At 45.8% G+C, this 14,571-nt stretch overlaps 1 protein-coding gene across 2 annotated transcripts in view; it reads left to right on the top strand.

Moving 5' to 3' along the window:
- GCN1 (GCN1 activator of EIF2AK4) overlaps positions 1 to 14,571 on the top strand; it is a 1,158,386-nt gene that overhangs the window by 174,919 nt on the left and 968,896 nt on the right. For both annotated transcript variants that reach the window (XM_069215038.1, XM_069215039.1), the window contains exons 13-14: positions 11,930 to 12,028; positions 12,186 to 12,359. In XM_069215038.1, coding sequence (XP_069071139.1) covers positions 11,930 to 12,028; positions 12,186 to 12,359 — 273 coding nt within the window. The remainder of the gene's footprint in view (positions 1 to 11,929; positions 12,029 to 12,185; positions 12,360 to 14,571) is intronic.

Genomic DNA, 14,571 nt, shown 5'->3' with positions numbered 1-14,571 from the left:
CCAGGGCACTCCAGCTAGTGGAGATGCCCGCCCCCTGGACACAGCCCCCACTTTTGGTGGCAAGTCCAGGAGAGATAATGAGAAAAACAAGGAGTCGTCACTGGCCAGTCAGGACAGCCCCTAAGGTGTCCTGAGCTGAGGTGACTCTGACTTTTAGAAATCCTCCTTCTTGTAGAAGGAGGATTCCCCCCCCATAGGATTAGGGATGTGACCCCCTCCCCTTGGGAGGAGGCACAAAGAGGGTGTACCCACCCTCAGGGCTAGTAGCCATTGGCTACTAACCCCCCAGACCTAAACACGCCCTTAAATTTAGTATTTAAGGGCTCCCCTGAACCTAAGAATTTAGATTCCTGCAATTTACCGAAGAAGAAGACTGCTGAGCTGAAAACCCCTGCAGAAGAAGAAAGAAGACACCAACTGCTTTGGCCCCAGTCCTACCGGCCTGTCTCCTGCCTTCTAAAGAACCCTGCTCCAGCGATGCTTTCTCCAGGACCAGCGACCTCTGAATCCTCAGAGGACTGCCCTGCTTCCAAGAGACCAAGAAACTCCCGAGGACAGCGGCACTGCTCCAAAAGAACTGCAACTTTGTTTCAAGGAGCAGATTTAAAGACCCCTGCAACTCCCCGCAAGAAGCGTGAGACTTGCAACACTGCACCCGGCGACCCCGACTCGACTGGTGGAGAACCAACCCCTCAGGGAGGACCCTCCGGCGACTCCGAGACTGTGAGTAACCAAAGTTGTCCCCCCTGAGCCCCCCACAGCGACGCCTGCAGAGGGAATCCCGAGGCTCCCCCTGACCGCGACTGCCTAAACTCCATTTCCCGACGCCTGGAAAAGACCGTGCACCCGCAGCCCCCAGGACCTGAAGGATCGGAACTCCAGTGCAGGAGTAACCCCCAGGAGGCCCTCTCCCTTGCCCAGGTGGTGGCTACCCCGAGGAGCCCCCCCCTTGCCTGCATCGCTGAAGAGACCCCTTGGTCTCCCATTGATTCCTATTACAAACCTGACGCTTGTTTGCACACTGCACCCGGCCGTCCCCGCGCTGCTGAGGGTGTACTTTTTGTGCTGACTTGTGTCCCCCCCGGTGCCCTACAAAACCCCCCTGGTCTGCCCTCCGAAGACGCAGGTACTTACCTGCTGGCAGACCGGAACCGGGGCACCCCCTTCTCTCCATTGAAGCCTGTGTGTTTTGGGCACCTCTTTGACCTCTGCACCTGACCGGCCCTGAGCTGCTGGTGTGGTAACTTTGGGGTTGCTCTGAAGGCAAGGGGGGGGGGGGGGCTCCTCGGGGTAGCCACCACCTGGGCAAGGGAGAGGGCCTCCTGGGGGTTACTCCTGCACTGGAGTTCCGATCCTTCAGGTCCTGGGGGCTGCGGGTGCAGGGTCTTTTCCAGGCGTCGGGATCTGGGAGTCAGGCAGTCGCGGTCAGGGGGAGCCTCGGGATTCCCTCTGCAGGCGTTGCTGTGTGGGCTCAGGGGGGACAACATTGGTTACTCACAGTCTCGGAGTCGCCGGGGAGTCCTCCCTGAAGTGTTGTTTCTCCACCAGTCGAGTCGGGGTCGCCTAATGCAGAGTTGCAAGTCTCACGCTTCTGGCGGGAAATGCTGTTGTCTTTAAGTTGCTTCTTTGGAAACAAAGTTGCAGTCTTGGGTGAACAGGGCCGCTGTTTTCTGGAGTTTCTTGGTCCTTTTAGAGCAGGGCAGTCCTCTGAGGATTCAGAGGTCGCTGGTCCTGGGGAAAGCGTCACTGGAGCAGTTTTCTTCCGAAGGGGGGAGACAGGCCGGTAGAGCTGGGGCCAAGGCAGTTGGTGTCTCCGTCTTGTCTGCAGGGTTTTTCAGCTCAGCAGTCCTCTTCTTAGGTTGCAGGAATCTGAGTTCCTAGGTTCAGGGGAGCCCTTAAATACTAAATGTAAGGGTGTGTTTAGGTCTGGGGGATTAGTAGCCAATGGCTACTAGCCCTGAGGGTGGGTACACCCTCTTTGTGCCTCCTCCCAAGGGAAGGGGGTCCCTATTGGGGGAATGCTCCATCTGCAAGATGGAGGATTTCTAAAAGTTAGCATCCTCAGCTCAGGACACCTTAGGGGCTGTCCTGACTGGCCAGTGACTCCTCCTTGTTATTCTCATTATTATAAACACTAAAATTGTTTGATTACTATAGAGAAACTGGAACTACTTTTTGGTTAGCTCACCATCTTTGAGGTGACAATTCTTTCACGTCTTTATTCAAGTGCTAGAATTAATGTGAGTTGCTGTTCATCTAACCTTTTAATAAAATTAGAAATATTCTCCTCTATAGTGACATTAATTTCAGTCTTTTTAATGTAAATAACGTGAGACACTTTCTGTTTACTGTTCAATTAAGCCATGTAACCAACCCCAGTCTTGTCTGATTATTTAAGCTTGAATTATTGTTTCAGGCATCTAGAAATTCCTTTGACTGGTCAGTTTGTTTACATATGAGTCAAGGAGGCACAAACTATAGCATAGAAGGTGTTACAGAATAAGCGTAAGCTTCAGCACCACCTTTGTGTTTATTTATGCTTGTCAGGTGGAATGTGATCATATATAGTGAGCTGGCTCAAATCCAGCGTGGGTCTTCAATGCAGCCAGGCCCACAAACATTAGCCTATTAAAGTTAACGGTCAGTCCACTGCTGGATGTAATAACTGCAGTCTGCATACTCTGAGCCTCACTCCCCATGGCATGAAAAGAAGGGATGTGTGGGTGTGCATGTGGGCAGCTTAGGAGAGACAGAGGGTACAACAATTATTATTTATCACTGTTGAAATATATCCAATGTGTGGGGACTGCTGAACCTCAGATACTTAGAAAAAGAGACTGTGTTATTGTGGCAGCAAAGTATTATCATCCAAGTCAGTGAAACTCATTTTTAGGTCAAGTGCAAGCGTACAACCTCTTGTATACATCTTCTGTGGGCTTCGAGCTATTTAATTTGTTAGTTTCAGTGTCATTTAAAAATTCTTGCTTGCTAGTGGTCAGTCGTGCCTCTTTTTCCTTCCTTCTTCTGTGTGGGAGCAGGGACCAAGTACTATATAATTACACTTTGTCCTGTTTATCTAGCCTGCAGAGGACTTTTTGTTTTAACATTGTTTCTTGCTCCTGTCCAAGGAAGCTTCCCTTTTCATTTGCAGAACATTCTTGCTCTGAGCTTAGCTATAAACAAAGCTATAAATCAGGCTGTTATCTTGGTCACATTTGGTCTTTGTGGGCTCTCTGGACCCTCTCTCAGCTGCCTGGCTCCCGCCCTTCCTTGGCTTGTATTTTCTTTACCAATTTTACCAGAGCTCAGCAATCCTTAGAGAGAGTGCCTACTGCTGCTCCATACCAGGATCCCACTCGCAGCTTCATCAGTGCACCTCATTTCACACACTTCAAGCCCTCAGCTCTGCCAGTGCCCCCGCACACAGTCTGCCAGAGCACTCACTTCTTGCAGTCAGTACACTCTGTTGCTCAAGTGCTGGGACCTTGGGCGCAGCTCCATCAGTGCACCTCAGTTCACACTCTCAAAGCCCTGAGCTGTGCCAGTGCCAGGAACCTCACACATGCTGTCTGCCAGGGCACTCACTTCTTGCAGTGAGTACACTCTGCTGCTCCAGTACTGGGACCTCAGGCGTAGCTCCATCACTGCACCTCAGTTCACACACTCCAAGCCCTCAGCTGTGCCAGTGCCAGGAACCCCACACATGCCGTCTGCCAGAGCACATTAGTTCTTCCAGTCCGTACACTCTGCTGCTTCAGTACTGGTACCTCTGGCGCAGCTCCATAAGTGCACCTCAGTTCTACCCTAGTGAGGTCACTTCCTTTCCTATACTGGGACCCTGCTCACATACAGTTCCATTACAGCAGCTCAGTTCTAATATTCAGTCCTACTGCCAAGCCAATACGGGACCCAAAAGAGCAAAACACAGCTCAGCCAGTGCACATCTAGTCTAACATCCAACACCACTGTTGATGGGAACCACCACAGCTCTGTCAGAATCCATCAATTCTAACATTCAGTGCACATTTCATCTCAGTTCGAAGGCTCACACACACGCTCTTCAGGACTTCTCACTTCTGTGGTTCAAAGGCAATGCCATTCCCATGCTGGGCTCCACTTGCAGCTTCACCAGGACATCTCCAGGCTAACACTGGCACACCAATACTAGGTTTCACACATAGCTCCTTTTAACATACGTCACTTCTGACCTTGTGTGCCCGTTACTATTCTAGTACTTCAGCCCTCATACAACCCGTGACAGTGTACCTCAACCCTAACCTGCAATGCCCCATTTTTCTAATACCGTATATTACTTGGTACTCTGTTTCTCGTTCCTCACCTGCTGCCTTTCTGTTATTCCAGCACTGGGCTGGGACACAGCTCTGTCTATACTTCCAATCCTGTTCTGAAGCGCCCCAATATTGCTGTATTAGGGATCACATACAACTCTGATAATGCACCTCCTGCTTGTTATGCAGTGCCCCCTGCTGTTCACGTTCTGACGTCTGTTTGAGGACTTGCGGGAGCCAATTAAATCTATTCTTAGCTGCCATCTTTATTTGGGAGGGTCTGTTTCACCTGTCTCACTCCATTCTTTCCTTTACTCTTTTTACTCTGTGTTTTCTTTCTCACCCACTTCTCTTTTTCCAGCTGTTAAAATTTACACGTTGAGTTTTGCTCTTTCTTTCAACTATTTCTACTTCTTTCCCTTTTTTATTTCACTTTTCCTCTTGCTACCTTCTCTTTCAAACTCACAAAAACTTGGTTAGTTCGATGGCATCTGTCGCTGTAGATACACATGGTCTGCATAGCTCGCCATCTGGTGTTGGGTCGGAGTGTTACAAGTTGTTTTTCTTCGAAGAAGTGTTTTCGAGTCACTGGACCGAGTGACTCCTCCTTCTGTGCTCATTGCGCATGGGCGTCGACTCCATCTTCGATTGTTTTCTTTCCGCCATCGGGTTCGGACGTGTTCCTGTCGCTCCGAGTTTCGGAACGGAAAGATAGCTGAAAACGGAAGATTTTCGACGGTATCGTTGCGATCCGGTTCGAGATAAACACATACGACGACGCATTGAACATCGAAGCGCTTCGGTGCCCTTCGGGGTAGATTTCGGCACACCGTCGGGGCCTAGTCGGCCCGACCGCGTGGAGAACAACGCCGATGGAACGGACCCCGTTTCGATTCTGCCCTGAATGCCACAACAAATATCCCTATACGGACCAACACTCGGTCTGTAACCTGTGCCTGTCACCCGAGCACAGCGAAGAATCCTGTGAGGCCTGTCGGGCGTTCCGGTCCCGAAAAACTCTGCGCGACCGTCGAGCGAGAAGACTGCAGATGGCGTCCACGCCAAAGGAGCATCGACAGTTCGAGACAGAAGAGGAACAGGAGGAATCCTTTTCCATCCAGGATTCAGACTCCGACGAACTCGACAATACAAAAACTGTGAGTAAGACGTCGAGATCAGAAATTAAAAAAGGCAAAAAGGCCCAGGGGACGCCACTGCCAACCGGCCATGGCTCAACCCAAATTCACGGTGACCAACAATCGGCACCGAAAAAGGCCCATTCAGTGTCGAGATCGTCCGACTCCGGTCGAGACACCGGCACGCAGCCTCCTCGGGACCGAGAGAGTGCTAAAGAGAAGCATCGACACCGAGAGTTCGGTGTCGACACGGATCGACGCCGAGACAGTGGCGCCGAAGACCATAGAGGCCAAGATTTTTCGGCACAAAAGAAGAGGAAGGTTACCTCGGAGCCGAAAACACAAACAACGGGGTTTTCGGAGCCGAAAAAAGCACCAACAAACCCAGTTTCAGGCTCCTATACTGAAGAACATTCTATGTCTTCACAAATGAAAAGACACAGATTCGAACAAGAACTGCAATCCACTGAAGTGGATCACACGCAAAAGCGTATCTTTATTCAGCAGGGGACAGGGAAGATCAGTACCCTTCCACCTGTCAAAAGAAAGAGAACACTTCAGTTTGTAGCACGAGAGGCTCCTCAGCAACAAACAGCAAAGACGGTAACACCTCCTCCCTCGCCTCCACCTGTAACTCCGGCTTCGCCAACTTACACCCCGTCACATTCGCCAGCTCACACCGCCATGAGCCACGACGACCAAGATCAAGACGCGTGGGACTTGTACGATGCACCAGTGTCTGATAACAGCCCAGACACATACCCAACTAGGCCATCACCACCTGAGGACAGCACAGCCTATTCACAAGTGGTGGCTAGAGCAGCTCAGTTCCATAATGTGGAACTACACTCTGAACAAGTAGAGGATGACTTTTTATTTAACACCCTCTCCTCCACCCACAGCTCCTACCAAAGCCTGCCTATGCTCCCAGGCATGCTACGCCATGCAAAGGAGATCTTCAAGGAGCCAGTTAAAAGTAGGGCAGTAACGCCTAGAGTGGAAAAAAAGTATAAGGCGCCTCCTACGGACCCTGTATTCATCACCTCTCAGCTGCCACCAGATTCTGTGGTGGTAGGGGCTGCCAGAAAACGGGCAAATTCACACACTTCTGGGGATGCACCTCCCCCAGATAAAGAAAGCAGAAAGTTCGATGCAGCCGGGAAGAGGGTCGCTGTCCAGGCAGCAAACCAGTGGCGTATCGCAAACTCACAAGCGCTGCTAGCGCGATACGACAGAGCCCACTGGGATGAGATGCAGCATCTCATTGAACATCTCCCAAAAGATCTACAAAAAAGAGCAAAACAGGTTGTTGAGGAGGGTCAAAACATCTCCAACAATCAAATACGCTCCTCTATGGATGCAGCAGACACAGCCGCAAGGACCATTAATACGTTGGTTACCATCCGTAGGCACGCATGGCTCAGAACGTCTGGATTCAAGCCAGAAATTCAGCAGGCAGTACTTAACATGCCAGTAAACGAAAAACTTCTGTTCGGTCCGGAGGTCGACACAGCCATAGAAAAGCTCAAAAAGGACACTGACACTGCCAAGGCCATGGGCGCACTCTACTCCCCGCAGAGCAGAGGATCTTATACCACCTTCCGCAAAACACCTTTTAGAGGAGGGTTTCGGGGTCAGGCCACACAAGCCAGTACCTCACAGTCCGCACCGTCCACCTACCAGGGACAGTACAGGGGAGGCTTTCGGGGCAAGTATAGAGGAGGGCAATTCCCTAGGAATAGAGGAAGATTTCAAAGCCCCAAAACCACTACCAACAAGCAGTGACTCACACGTCACTCACCCCCCCCACACAACACCAGTGGGGGGAAGGATAGGTCAATATTACGAAGCATGGGAGGAAATAACTACAGACACATGGGTCCTAGCAATTATCCAACATGGTTATTGCATAGAATTCCTGCAATTCCCTCCAGACATACCACCAAAATCACAAAATTTATCAAAACACCATTCACAGCTTCTAGAGATAGAAGTTCAAGCACTACTGCAAAAAAATGCAATAGAATTCGTACCAAGCACACAAATAAACACAGGAGTTTATTCACTGTACTTCTTGATACCAAAAAAGGACAAAACACTGAGACCAATTCTAGACCTCAGAGTAGTAAACACATTCATCAAATCAGACCACTTTCACATGGTCACACTACAAGAAGTGTTACCATTGCTCAAAAAACACAACTACATGACAACCCTAGACCTCAAAGACGCATATTTCCATATACCAATACATCAATCACACAGAAAATATCTAAGGTTTGTATTCAAAGGAATACATTACCAATTCAAAGTATTGCCTTTCGGTTTAACAACCGCTCCAAGGGTATTCACAAAATGCCTAGCAGTAGTCGCTGCACACATCAGAAGGCACCAAATACATGTATTCCCGTATCTAGACGACTGGCTAATCAAAACCAGTTCGCTCATACAATGCTCAAACCACACAAATCAAGTCATACAAACCCTCTACAAACTAGGGTTCACCGTCAACTTTGCAAAATCCAACATTCAGCCAAGCAAAGTACAGCAATATCTAGGAGCCATAATAGACACGACAAAAGGAGTAGCAACGCCAACTCCACAAAGAATTCACAATTTCAACAGAGTCGTTCAACACATGTCTCCAAATCAAACAATACAAGCAAGAACAATACTACAGCTCCTAGGCATGATGTCCTCATGCATAGCCATTGTCCCAAACGCAAGACTGCACATGAGGCCCTTACAACAGTGCCTAGCCTCACAGTGGTCTCAAGCACAGGGTCACCTTCTAGATCTGGTGTTAATAGACCGCCAAATTTACCTCTCGCTTCTATGGTGGAACAGTATAAATTTAAACAAAGGGCGGCCTTTCCAAGACCCAGTGCCACAGTACGTAATAACAACAGATGCTTCCATGACAGGGTGGGGAGCACATCTCAATCAACACAACATAAGAGGACAATGGAACATACATCAAACAAAACTGCATATAAATCATCTAGAATTATTAGCAGTTTTTCAAGCACTAAAAGCTTTCCAACCAATCATAACCCACAAATACGTCCTTGTCAAAACAGACAACATGACAACGATGTATTATCTAAACAAACAAGGAGGTACACATTCAACGCAGTTAAGCTTATTAGCTCAAAACATATGGAAGTGGGCAATCCACCATCAAATTCGCCTAATGGCACAGTTTATTCCAGGGATCCAGAATCAACTGGCAGACAATCTCTCTCGAGATCACCAGCAAGTCCACGAATGGGAAATCCACCCACAAATTCTGAACACCTACTTCACACTCTGGGGAACACCTCAAATAGACTTATTTGCAACAAAAGAGAACGCAAAATGCCAAAACTTCGCGTCCAGATACCCACACAAGCAATCCCAAGGCAATGCCCTATGGATGAACTGGTCAGGAATATTTGCTTACGCTTTTCCTCCCCTCCCTCTCCTCCCTTATCTAGTAAACAAATTGAGTCAAAACAAACTCAAACTCATTTTAATAGCACCAACTTGGGCAAGACAACCCTGGTACACAACACTGCTAGATCTATCTGTAGTACCCCACATCAAACTGCCCAACAAACCAGATCTGTTAACGCAACACAACCAACAGATCAGACACCCAGATCCAGCATCGCTGAATCTAGCAATCTGGCTCCTGAAATCATAGAATTCGGACACTTACAACTTAGCCAAGAGTGTATGGAAGTCATAAAGCAGGCCAGAAGGCCATCCACTAGACACTGCTACGCAAGTAAGTGGAAAAGATTTGTTTGTTACTGCCATCATAATCAGATACAACCACTAGACGCAACTCCAAAACATATAGTAAATTACTTGCTCCATTTACAAAAAGCAAAGCTAGCCTTCTCTTCTATTAAAATACACCTTGCAGCAATATCTGCATACCTGCAGACTACCTATTCAACTTCCTTGTATAGGATACCAGTCATCAAAGCATTCATAGAAGGTCTTAAAAGAATTATACCACCAAGAACACCACCTGTTCCTTCATGGAACCTAAACGTGGTCCTAACAAGACTTATGGGCCCACCTTTCGAACCCATGCACTCTTGCGGAATACAATTCCTAACCTGGAAAGTTGTCTTTCTCATCGCCATTACATCTCTGAGAAGAGTAAGTGAAATTCAAGCGTTCACAACACAGGAACCTTTTATACAAATACATAAAAATAAGGTCGTCCTACGACCTAATCCAAAATTTTTACCAAAAGTTATTTCACCGTTCCATCTAAATCAAACGGTAGAACTACCAGTTTTCTTCCACAGCCAGATTCTGTGGCTGAAAGAGCACTACATACATTAGATGTCAAAAGAGCATTAATGTACTACATTGACAGAACAAAGAACATCAGAAAGACTAAACAGCTATTTATTGCATTCCAAAAACCTCATGCAGGTAACCCAATATCAAAACAAGGTATAGCCAGATGGATTGTTAAATGCATCCAAATCTGCTACCTTAAAGCAAAAAGACAACTGCCCATTACTCCCAGGGCACATTCAACACGGAAAAAAGGTGCTTCAATGGCCTTTTTAGGAAACATCCCAATGCATGAAATATGTAAGGCAGCCACATGGTCTACGCCTCACACATTCATCAAACACTACTGTATAGATGTGCTATCCGCACAACAAGCTGCAGTAGGTCAAGCTGTATTAAGAACTCTATTTCAGACAACTTCTACTCCTACAGGCTAAACCACCGCTTATGGGGAAATAACTGCTTACTAGTCTATGCAGACCATGTGTATCTACAGCGACAGATGCCATCGAACTGAAAATGTCACTTACCCAGTGTACATCTGTTCGTGGCATCAGTCGCTGAGATTCACATGGGCCCACCCACCTCCCCGGAAGCCTGTAGCAGTTCAGAAGTTACCTTCAATTTTGTACATTTGTATATATATTATTTAAACCTTTAATAGGTACATACTTACACATTTCATTGCGCGGGCACTATTACTATAGTACAACTCCTACCTCACCCTCTGCGGGGAAAACAATCGAAGATGGAGTCGACGCCCATGCGCAATGAGCACAGAAGGAGGAGTCACTCGGTCCAGTGACTCGAAAACACTTCTTCGAAGAAAAACAACTTGTAACACTCCGACCCAACACCAGATGGCGAGCTATGCAGACCATGTGAATCTCAGCGACTGATGCCACGAACAGATGTACACTGGGTAAGTGACATTTTCATTTCTTTCCTTGTTTTGTTCCTCTTTTTTCATCTGTAGACGTTCAGTCTTTCACTATTTTTTTTCTCTCCCCTTCATTCTAGTTTTGTCCTTTATTTGCTCTTTCATTTGACTCTGTAGGCGTCCTTTCACATTTTTTTTTTTTAAAGACTGTCCTTCCTTTCTCTGGTATTTTTCTTATCTTTATCTGTCAATTCACGTTTTAATATAAAGCCCTCTTTTACTGTATGTATGTGGAAACCACAAGTTACTTGTCGGAACCAGAAGTGTCAAAGTGTTTTTCCCATTCTGTGTCTCTGAGAAACGTGTGAATGCATACATGCCCTGGTTCTTTCGCTGCTCGTTTCTCCCACCATCTTTTTTTTTTTTCCTCTAATGTTCATTTTTCTCTTTCTTTTCAGACATATTTAATTAATTTTTCCTCTATCTTTCGTTTCCTTCTCTTTTTTCTTTTGTCTCACGTTTGCTCTATTTCTTCTCTTAGTTGTCCTTTCACTTTATGGTTCTTTCTTTCCCTTTCTTTTATTTCTCTGTGACCCCTTCTCTTTTTTTCCTTTGTCTGTTGTATTCTCTTTGCTTCTCTTTCTCTGCCCCATCCACTTTCCCTCCTGAGGCCTAGTTATCAATGGAGCAACAGGTGCAGTGGCACCGGGGCCCAGAGATCTACGGACCTCACTCAACTTTAATTACCGCTCTGTTTTCCTACCAAACGTCCAGCCAACTATTTTCCTTTCTTACTCCAGAGCCTATGACACTGTTACTAAGTTACTTGTCCTCTTCATCTTTACTCCCTCTTTCCTTTCACTCTCCAATCTGTCCCAAATTTTATTTTTGTTAGTGTTGTGAGCATTACACTCTAATGCCAAACGTTTATTTCTGATAAAGGTTTATATGATAATTGCATATGTTTTAAGATAGAGGAAGAAGGTAAATGGAAGTGCTTTAGTTAAATGCTGGCCACTGTAATTATATGGCAGGAAAAAATGAAATTATGAGGCATGGTTGACCAATTTATGTGGCAAGAAGAGTCCAATTATGAATTTACAATGCCAATAGCTCTAACTCAAGAAAACGCAAGACCTATGCATTACAAATGGTTGTTCTCAACATGCACATAGTAAATTAATCCAGTTGAGATTCAGATCTGTGAGCTCCATGTTTTAAGTAGTTGTCAGTGTTGAATGTTGAGATGTCTTTCCGGCTTCCATGTTTTCTCTGTGGATTAAGTTTGTTTTGCACAATAAACCAAAATTTTTTTTTGCCTCCAGGGATAGGCAGCTTAAGTTACCATGGTGTTTCTGGATCCTCCAGTCAGGCTCTGAGTGCAGTAGTGTTGGAGCTCTTCATTCCCTTTCTGACACAGGAAGGTAAATATATTACAGCTTCTGCTCCCACAGCTGTTATTGCAGCTTTTGTCACCTTGCAGTCATGTTTAAATTGAACTTGTTTACTGGCTTATGTGAGATGGTGTGTGAGTGCGATAGCAGTGCTGTTGGTGATTTCACCTTTTTCTCTCTCATTTAGTTCATGAAGGCACCCTGGTACATGCAGTGTCCGTCCTCACTCTCTGGTGTCAGAAATTCAACAACGAAGTGCCCAAAATGTTGGTGGATTGGTACAGGAAAGCCTACAGCCTAAAAACATCCACTTCTGGGGTGCGACATGCCTACCTACAGAGCATGCTGGTGTCCTTCAAAGGTACTGTCTTTTTCTCTTACTTCCTTTGAGTTAGAACCTCTAGCTTTCAAACCTTTATCTTATAAGACCTCTGTGTTGAAACACCGTGCCCAGAGGGGTAAGGTTTGCAACCTCCTTGTGCTTGCCTTCGAAATTATGCAGATATGTTTGCCTGAATGATTGACAACTAAATCTCATCCAGTCATTTTCCACAGTAAGAACAGAAGTTCTAATCGCAGGATCTTTCCCAGGGATCAGTAAATACCCTGCTCTGCTTTGAAGGTTTTGAAAAATTCCACAAGCACATTATCCAGTAATCAAATGCTGTCAGTAAACTGAGAAACACCAGTACAGTTTTGTACACAACAGTATTAAAAAAAAGTCATGCAACCCAATAGTGCTTTTGGCATATCGACTTCATTGCTTGTTTCTGTATTGATTGTACGTCTCAGATGTGCTACTCCAGATATTGTTATGAGGATCCTCTAAAGGAGCTTTGCACTTTGTAGCCTTAGAAGGTACATACAGATTATAATCCACTACTATTAAGCAAGTTAAGAGACATTTCCTTCATTTCTTTCTCTTGGAGCTTTTGCCACACCACCTTTTTTAGATTTGACAATCTGTACCAGCCAAAGGCAAAAAGTATGGCTTCCAGCCCCTGTTAAAACCATGAGTAACAGAGTGCATCTCCTGCTTCTACTGAGAGAAAAAAAAAACACAAATTCAAACACTTAGACCCTTCCAAAGACAAACGTTTCTGATCTAATCCAGGGCTTGTTGGTGGGAATTGTGCCCTCTCCTGAATAACTCCTCATTGACAACAAAAGAAAATGCCAAAACAGCCTTGGTTGTCTTAGTTGAGAACCTTAGTAGATTCCTCAATAACTGCCTTGGCTGCGCAAGGTCTTTCTCGTCGGTGGGGAAACCTCTCTCATCAATAATTACCTGTTTGATTGTGACCTGCATTGTGATTTTCACTACCAATAAGAAAGCACCTAGACAAGCATTTAGCGTAGTAAACCACCAAAGCTTCCTTTCGTGTCTGGTTGTGTTATACATTTATACAGCATTTATAGAGCGTTCATTCACCTAAGGATTTCATGACATTGACAGTACTTGAAAGATATGAGAACACTGGAACGTGAGGCCAACACGACAAGAAGACTTACCAGATAGGAGCACAGATGCAAAGAAAACAGTCCTACATTACCTATGTTAGCTAATGGCATGTTTATTGTTCCATATTGCAGATTGTCCAGGAAGGGAAACATTGTCACTGACAACAAATCATAGGTCACTGGAAAGACAATGTGAATGTGAAAGCTGCAAAATTGCCTCTCCTGTGATAAATGTGAATATTGGTTGCTTCTTCCGAGACCAATCGCCCCAAATTCTTTAAGTTGATGTGATCTTTTCTGCAGAGCCACAAGCTTTGTAGCCCTGCACTTAGCAACAAAATTATAATCTTAGTGTAGCATCTGATGTGCCTAGTCAGTGACCTGCTGATACCTGCAGTAGGGTTAAGACAGGTAGAGGTTAGCCCTCCCCCACACACCTTTCCTTCTGTTCCTCTGATTCTCTGTAGATTTAAAGTTGTACCCACTGCTTGGGCAAGATAATATTGGTACACAAATCTTTAGACTCTTATCAGACAACAAGCTATTCATATTGAGAGTGTATTCACAATAATTAAAGGAGAAGAACCTAATCATGCATCACAGCATGTCTACATATGATAACGTGTCTCTTGGGCACTTGGTAACCAAATGTCAGATTCTAGAGAAAGTCCTTCTGGAAAAAAATCTTCTGATGGATATTTATAACCACAGATTACTGATCTGCAGTATATTCGCCAGGCTGGATCCTGACATCATTCATTGCAGTGCTCCCACATGCCACCTGATAATACCTTGTGCCTCCATGTTGATTTGTTCCGCCCAAAGATTGACATAGCAAAACTGCATACAAGCTCCACTCCTGTGCACCAAAGTCCGTTCCTTCCTTTCTGCGCCTTCAGATTTTGATCTGGAGCTCTGCTCCCTCTTGTGTCATACAGTTTTCCAAATCAAATCCATGGTGCAAGGGAACGATGTCTGCACATAAGACCACAGGGTTCAAACCAAAATGTGACTCTTGGAAACAAATGTTAGTAATGGGCATGACCTTTCACAAGGTGTGTCTACTATTTCAGCTTGAGCGCGACTCCAATTGTGTTCTGTTGCACCCAGTG

This window comes from Pleurodeles waltl, chromosome 11 (genome assembly GCF_031143425.1).
Source record: "Pleurodeles waltl isolate 20211129_DDA chromosome 11, aPleWal1.hap1.20221129, whole genome shotgun sequence".
In the NCBI taxonomy this organism is placed as follows: Eukaryota; Metazoa; Chordata; class Amphibia; order Caudata; family Salamandridae; genus Pleurodeles; species Pleurodeles waltl.
The sequence above is the reverse complement of the archived record's forward strand: the minus strand, read 5'-3'. Positions and strand labels throughout refer to the sequence as shown.